Source organism: Spermophilus citellus (genome assembly GCF_964194105.1).
Source record: "Spermophilus citellus genome assembly, chromosome: 17".
Taxonomy (NCBI): Eukaryota; Metazoa; Chordata; class Mammalia; order Rodentia; family Sciuridae; genus Spermophilus; species Spermophilus citellus.
In genome coordinates, this window is record NC_138199.1 from 65,391,578 (window position 1) to 65,409,475 (window position 17,898).

Below are 17,898 nucleotides of genomic sequence, written 5' to 3' on the forward strand. Positions count from 1 at the left end.
GAGAACAAGACCAGTAGGAACTCATTAGTGTCAACACTCCAGTAACAAATCAGCATCTGTACACACTTGCATGCTTTTCTTTAGGGAGCAGAAATTCCAGGGAATCCTAATTAGTCTGAAGAATGGAAAGATTCAAAAAGGAATTCAGCACAGACTGCAGAGGCTTCTATAAGAAGCCCTCAAAAAGCAACATGCAAAGTGATTAGAGAAATAGAAAGAAATAAAAAATGGTGACCTGGGATAAAAGGCAGATGCTTAGGGAGATGGGTGTCCACTAGAGGTTGGACATCTGGTGAATAAGGAGATGGAGGAAGGGAGAGGTGGAGGGGAGCAAAGGGAGGGGAAAGAAGAGAAAGGAATGGGTGACAGAGACAAACAAAACAGGAAGAAGGGCAGGAGGCTGGCTTTTCTAAAGATCGGGAGCAAAAGCATAAAGGAATCTCAAACACAAAGGAATATTTGTTTAAGCTGGTCTTTTAGAACAACACTAGAGACTTTTTGCATTCTGTAGGAAAAAATAAAACAGCAAAACAACAAAACACTAACATGCTGGCGTGGTACCCTGATTACAAGCAAATTCCTCTCAGGGAGAGGACTGAGCACGAGCCCACCTTTGTAAGAAGGACTCCACACTCAGAACCCTGCTGTCTCCCCAGTGATTGGCAAATCACTTTCTTATGCAAAATTCAACATTATTGTTGGATATGAGGTGCCCCCCCCAAGGCTCCTGTGCTAATGCAGGATTATTCAGAGGTGCAACGAATTAGACTATACAAACTGCTACCTAATCAGTCCACCTTCATGTGAAGAGACTGACTGGGTGCTAACTGTAGGCAGGTGGGGTGTGGCTGGAGGAGGTGGGTCACTGGGGGTGTGTCCTGGAAGTGTGCATCTCCCCAGCTGCCACTTCCTCGCCTTCTCCCTCCCTTCCTCCCTCCCTATCTCTGTCTCTCTCTCCTTCTTCCTGGCCACCTTGAGCTGAGCTGCTTTCCTCCACCCTGCCATTCAGCCATGGTGTCCAGCCCCACCGTGGGTCCAAAGCAATGGACTCAGCAGCCTATGAACTGAGCCTCTGAAACTGTAAGCCAAATAAACCTTCCCACCTCTCAGCTGTTCTTGTCAGGTATTTTGGTGACAGCAACACGAATCTGACCAGGCCCTCCTCTCTGCACTATTTCCCATCTCCATTCTCTAAAGGACAAAGGACACAGAAGGCCAACAACTTGCAAAGGAAAGAAATTGCATGCAGCATTTATGTTTTTCAATTAAGAAAACGAGTGTAATGTTGAAATTACTTTTGCCCTTCAACGACACCGACTCCGGGGCTCTCTGAAGTTATGCTTCACCAGCTAAAGGAAAGGGGTTGCCCCAGGTTTCGCTGGGATCCTCACCTCAAATTTCTGCCTGAGCTCCACGTTTCCTTCTTCGTCCCCTTCTGGAATGGGCACGTTGTAGTACTCACCTTCTTCTTGGTTAAGCAACTTGTACCTTTCAAAGACACAGAGAGAAGCGGAGGTAAGCGCGAACGGAGCAGCTCCTGGCCATCTCTAGTCGAGTGGTGGGTGAAATGCCCCGTGGGAGACGGGAGACGGCGCCCAGGCGGGCAGGCAGCTACCCGGCAGTTCAGAGATGGAAACTGGCCTGTCTACCGCATCTCTTAAGTGTTGAGAGCCACAGCGGAAGGGGCCCCAGCAAACTTCCAGCTGATTGGCTCACAGCAGCCCCAGCAAACTTCCAGCTGCCAGCTGATTGGCTCCTCTGCGGTGATGCTCATTGGGCTGTTTCCCCCGCCCTTTCAGACCACGGAGTTGCTCATTGGGGGACTCTTTTGGCTCCACCCACACGATCCAGCCAATCGGCCTCAAGAGTGGGAGGAGAGGGGGTTGAGAGGCTAGCCAGAAGCTGGTAGTAGCAGTTGGGCGCCCAGGAAATTCCTGAAGAGCTCCTGTGGTGGGGCTTGTGTGTTCTAAAAATAAAGTTGTTTTTGCTTGACAAGTGGCTCATGAATTGTGCCCAGCCAGACTGCGGCATCTAAGTGGTCTGATGCTAGGGGACTGCTCAGTCTCGGGGTGTCCTTACCATCCGCTGGCCGGCATCTTCATGAGCTCCGAGACTCCAAAGGAAAGGGATCCCATGAAGTCATTCCTTGTTGTTCGATCCCAGTCCCAGATTTCTACGGACAGTCGTCGATCTTTGTCTGAAGGTTTTAGTTTGCTACAAAGACACACACAATCACACACACACACACACACACACACACACACACGGGGTTATCTTGATTATGCTTTCTTGGGAGATACCATATGCTCATGATCTGAGCCTGAAATAGTACATTCATGTTTCTTTCTGTGCCCACAGAATACCAGCCCTACACTGGGAGCTCAGGTTAGGGATTAGCCAGCCACGGCCCAGGGGCCCAAGCTGGCCACTGCTTGTTCTATTAGAACTCAGTATTGACATACTGTCTCTGGCTGCTCTGGCCCTGGAATGACAGAACTGTGCAGGGGCAACAGAGACTTGACCTGCACAGTCTAGGAGACACACTCCCACCTTACAGAGCAGAGGTCGCTGGCTTTGCTACATGGAGAGCCACCTCTCTGGCTGTCCACAGATACACCTGCTAGTGCACCACTGTAGCCACTTCTCATTCCTGACTTCTTCACTCCCTCCTCCCATTCCCTCCTTCCTTCTTCCCCTTCTACCGTTCCTACTTCTGAAATCCTTCAAGGCCCACTTCAAGGTCATCTCCTCTGCGAAGCCTTCCCTGTTTAAAGGTGAGGCTACCTTCCCATTGCAGTGGGGATGACACTTCCTGTGCTACTCACTTGTTCTATGTTGTAACAATTATTCAATTCTTGTCTCACACCCTCTTCTAACCCTGAAAATAACCCAAATCAAGGGCATTGGGGATATAGCTCAGTGATAAAGTGCTTGGCCACCAAGTAAGTGCAAGGCCCTGGGTTCAATCTCCAGTACCACAAAAAAAGAAAAAGAAAAAAAATCTAAGTCTATCAAAAGGTGGGACACACCTTATATGCTTAATAATACCTTAAACAGATTTTTTTTTCCTGGTGCAGAATAAATAATGGTAATTATTTGGGGCTGGCATCATGTAGTTCCTGGTAAACTGAGTTACTTTGCCCCAAACAGGTGATGACAGCTGTCCATACCAACAGCAGTCTGAGAGGTATTAGGATGAGGACGTGTGTAGAGACATTTGTCACTGTCCCCCCCCCAATTATCTCTAATAATGAGATTGAGAGCTACATGGTGCACAAGAATGGGGTTTGATCTAGAAGAGGAGACACACTTACAATGTGAAGGATTCATTCCATTGGGGGTTCAGCGTGGAGCGGATGGTTTTGGTTTTCTGTTTGCTTTCATTCTTAGGGTCAGGAATAAGTTTCAGCTTCACGTAAGGATCAGAGAGCCCATTGGGATCCATAGGGATTAGATTTTTTGCATCTCGTACTGTGAAGAGAGAAGAAAGAAAAAGTCACAAAAAGAGGGCTGATCTGCATTCTTTAGCGTCCTGTGTCAACACCAAGATGAGTCCAAGGGACATCGTGATGGTGCTTAAGGGGAGGAAGGTAAAAATCAGAAGCCTTTGACCCTCAACATGAGAAGGCTGCCCCCACCTTTGATACTGGTCATCAGGTGGGCCGAGCGGTCTAGGTCTGGCCTCGAGGCAGCACCAGCCTGCACTGGCAGCACTGTGGACCTCATGCATCTATGAGAAATGCAAAGCCTGGGTCCCACCCCAAATCTCAGAAGTAGAACCTGCATTTTAACAAGATGCCCAGGTGACCTTCATAGCTCTCTAGGAGAAAAGGGGCAGCCTCCCCGCATGCAGGCAACCTGCCCAACCTGGTCCATGGCATTGCACATGCACTTGAACTCTTAGGAGGTGTTGTCCCTTTCTTCATGAAGGCTGGTGTATTCCGACCCCTGGCTCTACCTTGGAATCACTTGGGAGAGGGGTTACATCAATGCTCAAAATTAAATTAGAATATCTAAGGAATATGGCCCAAGTACTGGTTTTTCAAAGCTCCCCTGGTGACTTTATTGTGTGGCATGGATGCAGCCAATGGTGTAGACAGCTGTAATTCAGAACTGCCTTCCAATGTACAGGTCCAGGGACCAGCATGTTACCTGGGAGCTCATTTGACATGCAGAATCTCAGGCCTTACTTCAAATTTACTACCTCAGAGCCCTCACTTTAACAAGACCCCCACATGAACCCAAAGCACATTCCAGTTTAAAAAGCACTAACACAGGAGTCAAAAAATAGTTAAAGCTGGGCGTGGTGGCACATGCCTATAATCCCAGTGACTCAAGAGGCTGAGGCAAGAGAAGCCCAAGTTCAAGGCCAGCCCCAGTAACTTAACAAAACCCTGTCTCAAAACAAAAATTAAATAAAATTTAAAAGGGCTGTAGATGTAGCTCAGTGGTAAAGCACCCTTGGGTTCAACTCCCAGTGCCCCCCGCCAAAAAAAAAAAAAAGCAATTAAAAGGAAAGACCATTGCACCCACAGAGGAGTCCTGCTCAGAGATGTGGCTGCCAGGGGTTACATCAGTGGGAGCAGCTGTCTAAAGTCACCACACATCAAATGTGACAGTTCGTTATCTACCACAACGATGAGAAGGGACAAAGGTCTGTGGTGCCTACACCAAAGTCTTCCTTACTATCTCCCCAGTCAGGGTGGAATTTCTCATTGTCAGAGTCCCTTGCTGGTCAGGCTCCATCGACACCCATCCACCCAGGACCAGGATCCTAAATCATAACTCTGCAGGTGGGGACCAGAGAGCTGCTCACAAGCCCCCAGGTGATTCTGATGTATGTAAAAGTTGGAGAATCGTGGACCTTGCCACCTGGCATAGGTTATGGTGGTTGAGAATTACAGGAGAAATTTAGAAGAAGGTGCTGCAGCTGGCAGAGGACAGGGACTAGAGGAGGAATGGAAGAATACTAAAGATATTTGATCTTTGGTACATAAACAAGGTGGGTATGACCCTAAGAGCAGAAGCTGAGGATGAGCAAAGCCCCTGGTAGCTGGTGGCCCCACTGTGCACTGACCCCTGCTGGTCCAAAGTTGTATGTGCTCTTTACCTGGTGCCTCAGCACTGGGACCCCTGCAGCTCAGCCAAGCTACTTTAAGTCCTGCCTCATCCTCTCCATAATCCTTAGCACTAGACCTGAGGCCTCTAGTTTTTTTTTTTTTTCCTAATTACAAAAATGAGCACGGCCAAAATTCTGGTGGCATCAACTTGCTGGGAGAACTCAAGGAAATGTATATAAAGTACCTTAAATAGTTGGTGGCTTGGAAAATTAGAAGCAGGATTTCATGATGTAAGTGCTCACTAGACCTGGGCAAGGGTCCCCACTGCTCATCATTTGGAAACCTACATTAAGGTCAGAAGTTCCCCAGGGTACCCGAGCATTTGCCTGAGAATTCAAGGTTTAATGTCACGCAGAAGGTCTCATCTCCTAAACCATCGACCCTGAGAATTACAAAAGATGAACAATTTGAGTGTAAAAAGGAGCTCTCCCTCCATGATTGGAAAGGGGCCAAAGGACTCTGATCAAACACCAGAATGAGAATCTGATACTTTTTTAAAGGCAGAAAATGCCTGGAGTGTCTAACACTGAGGGCTGCAGAAGGTCACATCCCAGATAAGCTAATGAAGAGGCGTACTGAGCCCACCAAGAGGTCCATAGTTGCCTCCTGCCATTTGCAGAGTTATTACAGGTGCTGGCTTTTACATCTTCAATTTATAGCCCTGATAGCAGCACACACGAAATCACTCCAGGCTGATCTCCTCTGCATGGTGATGAGCTAAAATCTTGATGGGAGCTAAAGCCGTGGGTTCCCTGCTGAGATACTATCATTTAAGTTGAAAATAGAAAGAGTTATCAATTCCAAATGCCACTGAGGCAAACAGTGGATCCAAATTTCAATTTTCTTATTGCTGCAGATAACGGTCTCCTGAGGTGTGACTCATGGCGGTTCAGGACAACTGAATCAGGATCATAAGCCACCAGCTTGGGGTTTCATCTGCTCAGAATGTGGGCTTTGCCTCTGCCACTTTCTGGTTGTGGGAAAGATATTCCAATTCTCTGTGCTTGTTTCCTCATCTGAAAAACTGTACCTGCTGGCAAGGCCAGCATTATGCAGGATCATACACGCTAAGTGCTTAGAAAGCAGCCAGCACGCTAAAAACCCACACAGTTATCATTGCTGTTAACACAAGTTACGGGTGGACAACAAAACCCAAAGAAACTGGACAGATGTCTTAGGATGGGCAAAGGAATACCCATGGGAGAGTATGATGTGGAGATTTTCTAACATGGTTGCAAATGAGTGATTTCAACAGTCTTCAAACCAGAGGGCACGCCGCAGGACATTGCTAACAGGAATGGCTCGCCACTCTGGAACAGGGGGAGAGAGGAAACACCAGAGCAGAATTCAAGTGGGGGAGAGGATGAGAAGAAACGCTGAAGGCAGGAGAGAGAAAGAAGGGACAGACGCCATCAGGAGACACGAGGGGGATGCTGTCCTAGCATAGGCGGGCGGCAACCTGAGCCTCAGTGACCCACTGCAAACATCTGGGGTGTTTGGGTCACATACTGATGCCTGGCCCCATCCCCAGGAGTCAGATTCACAGGATCTTTCAAGATGTCCCTCCAGGCGGGTCTACATGATGCCCGGGTGAGTGCCACTCAGTGCACCCAGCAGTTGTTCTCAGGTCGTGGATGTGGGATTAGCACTGTTAGCATCACTGGGAGACCTGACTATTACTCACGTTTTTCCTTTCCATTAACTCACTTTTAAACATCTAACGCTTAAAAAGGAAATGTGTCACAAGTAAATGGAATTTTTGGCCATAAATAGGAAGTACCCATAAAAGTAAAAACAATGAAAATCTGCTGTGTGCGTTTCTAGTTGGACACAGCTGCCTGAGGGCTGCTCTCTCCAGGCTGCAAAGGGGAAACTGACAAGTGTTAGAGTGGTAAGGATCTTCTCGCCCCAGAGTCTTTGTCTGCCTTACAACCAAGACAGAAAAGAAGACTGGAAAGAGCCTGATACTCTCTGTATAGTTCAGTACCTTCAGAAACCATCTCAAGTGCTAACAGGAGTCACGTCCCCCAGCGGTCCCATCCCAAACGTGGAAAGCACAATTACAGGAATGCCAATTCCCAGCTTATTAAGGATGTGGAATATTCCACAGCCCAAGAGCAGCAGTGTGCCCAAGAAGAATGTCGTTGGCAAAGATTCCATGGCTTATTTCTGTCTCTCCCTTTTATTTAATTTTTTTGGTGGTGGTGCTAGGGATTGAACCCAAGGCCTTGTGCATGCAAGACAAGCACTCTACCAACTGAGCTATGTCCCTAGCCACCCTTCTGTCACCTTCCACAAGAACCAAATTGTTTGGACCCACAGAATTAAGAGGGGAAAAAAAAGCCATGCTGCTCTAGAGAATGACATTTCTTTTAAGATCTCTCATGCCAACCCAAAGTGCCAAAGGAAGATCGTCTCTGAACACAGCAGCAGGGCCACAGTGCACCTCCCTTGCCCAGAAACTCGCGGGGCAGCCCCACCTGCACTCCCTGAGCTCTGCTGAGCAGGCCCGCAGCCTCACAGAGCAACAAGAGCACCCGCCTTCCCCTGCTGTCTCCCTGGCACTTATGCAGCCTTTACAAGAAGGGGCATCTGCAGGAGTAATCTGTCTGCACTGTGGCACAGGCCACTGCAGAGTGGAAAGTCTGTTCTGTAACTCCAGGACGTCAGGAGAAATACAGAGTCCTCATTCTATTCCCATCTTTGACTGGAGAGGCCTGTTCTGAAACTACCGGCTGTTGAGTCCGACATTGAGAACCAAACAGCCTGGGTTAAAAGGTTCTGTAATTTCTGGATAATGTAAGGTATCATTTCTGGATAAAATCCATTCAAATAAGATTAGGAGAAATACCTACACAAAGTTACCTGACTCAGGTGGCTTGGTGAGCCCAGGATACGTGTGCTTTGACGACATGCTCAGGGATGAGGTGGGAATACAGGCCTGTGTGCCATCTCAGAGGGGTGGGCTGCCTTAGCCAGGTGGCAAAGCTGAGCCAGGTGCATGTGGGAATAAAGAATAGGGTATCTGCCACCAGGCCAGCAATGCTACCATGGGCCTTCTGCACAGGGAGGCCTGCGGTGGCAGACCACAGGGGCTTTCTTTGGGATGAGCAAGTTGTCCCAGAAACGTGAGTCATGTAAGGGCTTAATACACACTTATGGATGTTCAGGGCCCTGTTGGGCTCATATTGCTTGAATGGGTGCTGCAGGTGATGGCTGACTTCTCGGGGGCAGCATAATGTGGGTGGTAGGGGTCCAACCCTGCTCTATCACTTATCAGCTGTATGCTTTGAACAAGTCACCCAATGTCTCAGCTAGTTCTTCTGTAACATAGAGATGGAAATTAAATGAAGTGATAATATATGCCAACCATTGGGAAGAGAACCTGGAACAAGGGAAGAGGCCTATCATTATTTGCAACACTGGAGTCCAATCAGCTTGCTAGCTTCATCATTGCCGTTATCACCACCACCACGACCAACCACTCCTGTCTGGCCCAGAAGCCCTGCCTGTTTTCTTAGGGTAGAGAAACTAAGTGTATTAGAGGGGCAGTTCACACAGTCCTGGAATTTCCAGACTCAGGGTTAGGCAAGAGTTAAACAATCAGCTCAGAGGTGTTCCAAAATAGTCCAGGATTAAAAAAAAAAAAATCAGTGCAATTCTTGATCCATCCAGATGGTTTCTTAATCCAGAAATCCATGCAGCATAAATTAAGAAGCATAACGATAAAATAAACACCCTTGTGCTCACCACCTAACATAAAAGTGAGGTCAAGGCCAACACTACCGAACAACCCTAGCATGTCCCCCGACTCTTCCTTGCCTCCCCTGTGGACGGTAACCCTCACTCTGAGGTTGCCATGGGCACTCTGGCCCAGCACAGGTCAAAGTAAGAGCACAAAATCCATGGGCAAGTAAACCAGAAGCTTCGCCGAGGACACAGCTGTATCCCTACAGACATGATGGGTCAGCACTGACCGGCAGTAACCCTGCCCATTCAGGGCTCACAGAGACATTGCTTGTGATGCACAAAACTCAAGTGCCTCCAAGTTGAACAACAACCTGGCCTTTCACATGATCTGCTTTGCTTTAGAAAATAATTCTCTATTCTTGATGCCTTTGTTTCCCCTCTAAGAGCGCCCTTGTTTGCGGCTTCTGTTTTAAAGCCAACAAAAAAGGACAAAGGTTCAAAACAGGGACTTACTGCAGAAGTTGGGATTGTTCACTGTGTGCAGCCCCCGGGGCCCCAGCCACCTTCACTCCTGTCTGACAGCAAAACGAGAGTCGACAGATTCTATAATCCTACTCCACACCATGCATAAGCAGAAACAATGTCCTCTGACACTATGGAAAAAAAAACACAATTCTCCTTTTTTTTTTTTTGAAATTAAACAACAGCAAAAGAAATGTGAATACTAGACTGCTGGAGGGAGGGGGTGGCTGACGAGGGCAGAAAACCATGAGGTTTAGTGTCAATGGTGCAAAGAGCCTGGGGTCACTCACATCAGGTGACAGAGTTACACAGGCTTCCTGAAACCATGAGCCCCATCTCTGGTTAACAAAATGTGACTTGCAGCCCAAAGAATTAGCTGTTTGGTTGATCAGACATTCACGATGTTCTCTCATAAAGAGCTTTTAGACATAAATTAATTTATTATGAAACCATGATCATATTGGAATATATTTAATGCCAGAGAAACACTGTGAAATTACAGATTCCTGAGAGATTGGCCTTCTGAGTTTAGGCAGAGATGGAGCTTGTGTATGTGAAAGAGGGGGATGGCAGGTGCGCCAGAGAGCGAGCACGCTTCTGCTTCTTCACCAAGAATGATTGCACCACCAGGCAGAGGGTTGGCCAGGACCCCTGGCCCTCTGGTACCCAGGAAGAAGATGAAGATGGCGGTGATGGTGGCAATGGAGCAGCATCTCTGGAGCAATGACTAAGTGGCAGGTACTGCTTTAAGCTCTTTGCAATAATGCAAGAGATGCTATTATCAAGCCCATTTGTAGATGGGGCCCTTTGGCAGAAAGAGGTGCGACATCCTGCTCTCTATGTGACCTAATGAGTGGCCAGCTGGGGTGGACCTGTGGTTGCATAAAACCCAACCTTCACTTGCTGCTGCGTGAAAATGACTCGAACAAGACAAAGTCCCAGAGAAGAGGTAGAAAGTTGGCTGCATCCAGGAAAGGATGGGAGGAGCTTTGCCTAGGAGAGAGGGGAGGAAGGGAAGGACTGAAAACCTTTCCTCTGGAGACATGGGTGATGGCAGAACAGGGAGGGAGATGTGAACACACACCTGGCAGGGCCCAGGGTGACCAAGGCAGTGCCTGCAGGGGAGGTGGGAAGGCAGACAAAGGCCACTGCTGCATTTCTGCTTTGGTGCCTTGACCTTGAACTTAGCAGAAGGGGGCTCTAGTACCCCACTTAAAGGTGAAGGAAGTGCCTTCTGGGGTGCAATTCCAAAACCAGGGGTGTCTGAGTCACTAGGTGGCCTCTGTAGGTAGAATGTGCTGACCTCTCCTCAGAACCATCAGCCTAGTGACTGAGTCAAGCAAGACAATGACATCAGTGACACACAGGGCCCAGGAGCACTGACACAAGGGCAGGTTCTTGCACTTGCACTCAGGTCTGGCACCTGGGGCACACTCACACCTGCTCATTCCCTCTCTGCTGTAGATGCCGATTCTGGGGCAAACGACACATGAAAAGCACAGAGACGACAGGAGATTGTAGTGGCCATGAAATCGAGCTGGGTAAATCAGCGTTGATGGAGCAGTTTTTTAGGACCACAGAACAAATATTAAAACCAGGGAAAAGGACACTCAACAAAGTAGCATGAACCAAGACAGTGTTCTGCTGCTGCCGAGTTAAAGCAATGTGTAAGCAAGTAACCACGGCTGTGTTCCAATAATACTTTATTTCAAACAACAAGTGCTGGGCCAGATTTGGTCCTGAGGCCTTAGTTTGGTGCTTCCTAGCATAGAACAAACACCACTCCAACAACTCAGGAATGGCTTGGAGAGAATGGACACAGAGGGGTTTCCACCTACTTCGGGTTCTTTATGCTTTGATCTGAGCCTCTTCAACTCTGCCCTTTCCTAGAGCCAAGGAAAAGTCCTGAGCTAGGGATGGGGAGAGAGGACATATTTCCTGACAAGAATCACAATCCACTTTTGTCCTTCGTTGTCACCTGTCTTAGCAGAACCTTCAGAAGCCATCTCTTAGGCATACGTGGCTGGCTGTGTTAGGGTTTCTGTGGTGCAGTAGTCTGCGCTCCTAGACAAACCTGATTGGCAACCTCCTCCCTGGGGCATCTGATCTGGCCGTGACCCACTGCCCGCTGGCCGACCCCACCCTGTTCATGCTCACCAGCCTGTTCCATACTTCAGCCCCACCCTGGGACCAAGTGCAAACAGTGAGCAGATAAGGCATCAATGGGGGCCATTCTTTAATTATGCAGCAGCTGCTCTGGGAATAGGATTTTAAAGGAATTTGTAACCAGGAGCCCTGGGAGGCAAAGGCTGACCTGTTCTAGGACAGCAGGACATGGGTAAGGTCCTTCTGCCTAATCTAGCTGTGCTTTTACAGAGCTGTGGGCTGGCCCTGCTGGGGAAGTTAGCCTCTTAAATTGCCAGTTGCTGGTTAGAGAGAATCTTGGGTGGCCGATGGGCTGGATCAGACGGAAAGAGGGAACCTCAGGCCCGCGTGGTGGCTCCAGCGCCCACAGGGATCTCCACTTTCCTCCAGCCCACGGCTCCCGGGTCATGTTACTGGAGGAACAGTCTGTTCTGGAGGTCTGTTTGCATCTTCACTCTGGGCCCATCTGAGGGTGCCACGAGGGAGAAGCTGTGTCTAAGGAGCTGCCAGTTCCCTCGCGTTGCTGCGACTCAGTTCCGTGCCAGGAGCCAGAACTCCTTGGCAAATGTGGACGGGGAAACTGGTGGGGTGACAGATTGCTTCCGGAACAGGACTTGCCGAGTGCCCTCCCCACGTGACGTTACGGGGGCGGTTAAGCTGTCTAGCAATAAGGCCAGGTTCCTGGTTTAGGGGTCTTGGCTCAGAGCCTCTCAAACCGTGCAGGCAGATGAACCCTGGCACAGGTGGGGCATGTCACAGAGGGTGGCAGGCTTGTTGGCACAGGTCCCTGTGGACAAACCAGAAATGAACTGGAAAGATTATCAGGTGGGCACGGAAGGTCCTGGAAGAGGAAGGGACCTAGTCAGCCTCCAACTGGCACAGGGACAGGGTTCAAGGCTGTGTGGTTCCAAGTTGCATTTCTGATGCACACGGGTTTTTACTGAGGGTAACAGACAACCCTAAAGCTCCCTGGGCCAGACATTCCCCATCTTCTCATAGCCACAAACCCTTCAACACAAAATTATAATTTCTGATTCCTGGGGGCCATCATGGGCCCCGGATTGGGGACCTCTGTGGTGTGTCTCAAGAGCCCAGATCTGCAAAGCAGGGACGTCTTCCTTCTAACTGCACACACTCTGAGTTTGCATGTGGAGGGAGCACAGCATTCCTCTAGGCCACTTCCTGCTTTGGCTGGAAGGAGGTCTGTGCCACTGTCTGAACTGTCTGAACGCATGCGTCCTCCTACACCAGATTAACTGTCACACTTACAACCCCAAGGTGATGGCACTGAGAGGTGGGCTTTGGGAGGTAACTAGTCTTGAGGGTGGGGCCCTCATGAATGGGATTAGTACCCTTAGGAAAGAGGCCTGAGGGAGTCTGTATGCTCCTTCTACCACATGAGGACCCATGGGAGACACCATCTAGGAATCAGGAAACCAGTCCTCACCAAGAATCTGCCAATGCCTTGGTCTTGAGCTTCCCACCCTCCAGAACTGTGAGAAATACACTTCTGTTGTTTGCAAGCCACCCAGTCCACAGTATCTTGTTGTAACAGCCTGAACAGAGCAGGCATTCTGGAGTGGGGAGAGTCCTTGGCTGGGGCCTGCTCTCGGATGGGAGCTGTACATAAAGAGGTTGTCTGTGGTGGCTGTGGGCAGTCTCATGGCTTCCACCATCAGATGGGTACATGAGGACCATCTGGCCAGAAGCAACAGCAGCTCACATTCTTCTCTCCCTAAGAAATCAGAAGTGATTTGCAATCATAGCTTGACTGGCACTTAGTTATGGTATTTTTGAGGCTCCAGATATGGAAAACAGGCCAATAATCTCTGTTTCCCACCGTGTTTGTACTTCAACATTTCTATCTAAATTTTAGGAATGCTTCATGCTCTGGCTCACTTCCACTGAACACATGACTTAGGAGCTGGCCTTGGTCCCAGCTGGCTGGTTAACTGCACCCAACCTATCACCTTTAGGATGTGTATAACGTGCAAGAGCCGTTCCATACCAGCGAAGACGGTCTCTTTGTTACTAATCATTCTGACCCCACTGCCCGGCATAGCATTTTGCTATGCACTCAGTAGCTTCATATGCGTCTCCATGCTACACTTGCCTGGTGCTTCTGGGTTTGTGCTACCCCAGCTCTGAGCATACCCTCCTGGGAACACATCCCTCTGTGCTTCTCCACCACCAGCCCCTACCTTGAACAAGACCCACCTTCTCCAACCTTCCACTCTCCTGACAGCCCGGCACACAGTACTTGCATCTGCACAAACTGATGGCAGGTTGGGGCAGGGTCTGCGCCACCCCCTGTGCACAACTCCAGGGTCCACATCAGGAAAGGTGAAACCTGAGGGTCCACATCAGGAAAGGTGAAACCTGAGGATGCGCCAACTGAGAAGCTGGAAAGCACTGCTTCTTTTGGGTGCAGTACATAAAGCGTCCATTTGGAGGGACTCCAGGACAAGAAAAAAACTAATATGCTTTTTTTTTTTTTTTTTTGAGGGAGAATATAGCCAGGCCAAAAGGAGTCAAGCAATTTTTCTGAAAATGTGAAATGCTTTGAAGAGCCTCTGAGCCCATAAAGACGGAAGGACATCAGCTCTCTCTCCAGCTTTCAGGAAAGAGGCATCAGACGGGGACATTTGCTCTTGGGAATCATTACCGCGTGGAACTTCTCTGGGTTTCAGGAAATAAAACTCAAAGGCATTGACAAGAACAATGAGCAACTGTCCACCAGGCACCAGTGACGGAGATTCTGTGTGCCAGTGGGTCCTGGCCGTCTGGTTTGTATATTTGTTCCTCGTGCGGTATCAAATCTGCTCATACCGTCTGTGTTCATGAACTCCACAGAATTTCTGATGCGATCTGTCCCATGCTCATGAATAATGACCCATAAATTGTGTGATATTTGTTTCCTTATTGCCAGAGACAAAGGCAAGAAGAAATGAGATACACTGAAATGCCCCTGCTCGGCCACATCCTTCCCATCACACTGTATCCAGACACAAATCTGGAGCCTGCAACTTGAGCAATCTCACATTTTAGGGTCTGTTTGCTACATGTTCTGTTCCGTGGCTGAGGCTCTCTGCTTGGTGATAAGAATGAATTGCTGTCTCAGGAGGTCACGGGGCCAGAAAACATAAGTCAGCCACTCCTCAACCACAGCCCCTCTGGAATAAGACTCACGGAGAGAATGCAGAGGAGTGAGCTCCAGGAGGAGGAAGAGCCACCCGGGGTCTCTTCTAATCCTGATGGCTGAAAATAAAAATTTCCTTTATATCTCTAGAATCCTGATGTTCCAAAAGGAAATGGGAATCTGATCGTGAGAGAGTTAGGTTATGAGAGATCCAAGTGATTCTGTATGATAACAAATACTCATTTTGGAAAATATAATCCTTATTATAAGAGCAAAATATATTCATCATATAAGAATTTAAATGCAGAGAAGTATAAAATTATCTATCCTTCCACCATAAGACAGGATCAGCATTGGCTTATTGGTAAGCTGACTGCCAGTCTCTTTCCTGAGTAGTTATCTATGGTGAAATACTTATTTTTATGGAATTCACATCATTTTATGATATAGCTTTAGGTCCATCCTTTATAATATAGCAAAGTGTGTTTAAAAACATTAAAAATTTTTTTAGCTGTCGATGGACATTTATTTTATTTATTTACATGTGGTGCTGAGAATTGAATCCAGGACCTCACACATGCTGGTCAAGTGCTCTATCACTGAGCCACAAACCCAGCCCCTAAAAACATTTTTAATGCCCAATATTCCACTTTGGAATGGAAGTTTGTGGCTATATCATAATTTTTTAATCAATGACCAGTTTTGGGACATCGACACAGTTTATAATTCCTTATCTTTATAGAAATCATAGCAACAGATCATCTTCATGCATAAGCATTAACCTATATTTCTGAAATTTTTTTTTGTTAGGCTACAGTCTTGGGAATAGATGAAAGGGTACAAGACTCTTGGTGTATTGCCATTATTCCCCTCAAAGCTGTACCAAAGTCATACTAAGGGTGTGATAAGGAAAATAAAGGCTAAAATTATAATTTTGGACCCCTTGATAATTTTTGAGGTTTTACTCACCCCTGCCCCCTGCCCTTGGTTATTTGGCCATTTGGGTTTCTTTTCTTTGACCTACTCCTAATTCAAGTTTCCTGTGGGGTGGTTAAGAATTCCGTGCTGGGTCATGAAGAATTATTTAGATATGCATGATAATAGCCCTTTTCCAAATCTGCTGCAAACTGGGTTTAGAATTAATTCATTGTGCTTCTTGAAACACAGAAGCTTAACTTTCTTTGCAGTTAAAGTTGTCACATTTTCTTTTATCTCTGCCATTTCTTTTAGGCTTAGAAACTTCTTGCCCTTACTGAGATTAGCTAAATATTCACTGATCCTTTTTTTTTATCATTTTGTTTCTTTTTTGTATTTAACTTTTAAATCCATTTGGAATTTATTTTGGTGTGCAGTGTTGAGGCAAGACCTCATTTATTTTATCTTCCAAATGTTTAGACAATTTTCCCAACAACATCTGTGGAACGAGTTGTACCTTTCCCATTGGTTCATGTGGCTTCTGCTTGTTTATAGCAGGCTCTGTTTCAGGGCCACCTCCTTTATCATATTCAATGTTCTGTTAGTTCCTGCAACAAGCCTAGCTTTTAAATGGCTCTAGATTTCCAATGCATTTTAAAATGTAGCAATGCAAGTCCCTGCTCAGCACTTTCCATTCCTGGGCACAGAGTTTCATGACCTAGGGCAATTCCACTTTGGTGGCTTGTTTTCTCTTGACCTGATAAATCTGTGCACATTCCTTATTCTTAGTGTTTATGGATCATGCTACTTTAGGTGTAAGCACTATTAATATAATAAAGCTGTACTGTTATTAAAAAAAAATCTCTATCTGGAAACTCTGGGTAGTTTAACTTGGTATGGGCCTGGTAAGGTGTGCAGCATTCTGGACAAAATTATTAACCAGCCTCAGCAATAAACCCTCCTTGGTATCCACATCTATAGATGGAGAAGCTGAGGCTCAAAGAGACTTAGAAGTCATGAGCCCAAGGCTCCCCAGCTAGTAAGGGGAAGGGCTGGGAACACAAGCAACCCTATTCTTGTACATTCTTTTTATTATTTTGGATTTCAGTTTTGATTGACACATGGTAACTATACATATTTGTGGGATACAGCATGATGTTTTATACACAAATACATTGTATAACCATCAAATCAAAATATTTAGCACATCCATCACCTAGAGCAGGTATCATTCCTTTGTGGTGAAACAGTCAACATTCTCTCTTCTAGTTACTTTGAAATACACAACATATCATTAACCACAATCACCCTAGTGTGCAACATCAAAGTACAGTTTCCTCAAAAAATGAAAAGTAGACGCGATCCAGCCATGCCACTACTAGGAAACAAAATCAATAAGTTAGTTGAACAGATACCTGCACTCCTGTGTTTACTGTAGCATTATTCATAATAGCCAAGGTACGGGACTCAACCTAAGTGTCCATCAACTGATGAATGGTTAAGACCATGTGGTGCATACACACCATGGAATCCTGTTCAGTCATGAAAGGGCTGAAATCCTGTCATCTGCAGCAGCATGAAGGGACCTCGTGAACATTATACTAAGTGAGATGAGCCAAGCACAGGAAGACAAAGACCACATGATCTCACACTTAGTGGAGTTTAAAAAAGCTGATTTCATAGAACAGTGGTTACTAGAAGCTGGGAAAGATCAGAGAGAGAGGAGGTCGAGGGGACTAGTGGACAGGTACAAGATTGACCGTACCATGCCTCTTGCTACAGTCTGTACTGTTTGCATTTATCTTTTCCAGAACTTTAGAAAATATAAATATTTTAATCCTACTGCCAACTATCTTAAAACATTTGTCCCATTTTAAATCCTGCATTTCTCTGATTATCAAACCAAAGAGTGAAATGGTATCTTCTGACCCCTCCCCTAGCTCATAGAAGAATCCGCTATGCCTCGTCCAAGATCCCCATTACCTCTGATATCATTTCCAACTCCTGTTACTGTAAAATTAAATGAAGTTTGGGGTCTCTAATTATTATTATAATTTTTATATGGTTCACATTTTTCAATCCTTGTTTTTCATATGGTTTTAATGCTTACTGCTTATTCTTGTACATGATGACCTTCTCATTCTCAAGCCTTTCATTTTACTTCATTTGGTATCTCTCTTTAGTTTGGCTTTAAATAGTTTTTCCAGAAAGGCATATGGGTGACACATATTCTGAATCCTTGCACTTCTGACAATATGCCATATGAACAGCAACCTGGCCAGGGGACATATTTGGGGGCTATAAACTTTGCTAGTGTAAACTCTGTAAGTGATGGTATTCTTTCCTCCCCACATTAAGTGCTTCACA

At 46.8% G+C, this 17,898-nt stretch overlaps 1 protein-coding gene across 3 annotated transcripts in view; it reads right to left on the reverse strand.

The window, feature by feature from the left end:
- PRKCA (protein kinase C alpha) overlaps nucleotides 1-17,898 on the reverse strand; it is a 399,125-nt gene that overhangs the window by 88,986 nt on the left and 292,241 nt on the right. For all 3 annotated transcript variants that reach the window (XM_081270052.1, XM_081270051.1, XM_081270053.1), the window contains exons 6-8: nucleotides 3,315-3,471; nucleotides 2,080-2,214; nucleotides 1,392-1,488 (exon numbers count right to left, since the gene is read on the reverse strand). In XM_081270052.1, the coding sequence (XP_081126178.1) occupies nucleotides 1,392-1,488; nucleotides 2,080-2,214; nucleotides 3,315-3,471 (389 nt within the window). The remainder of the gene's footprint in view (nucleotides 1-1,391; nucleotides 1,489-2,079; nucleotides 2,215-3,314; nucleotides 3,472-17,898) is intronic.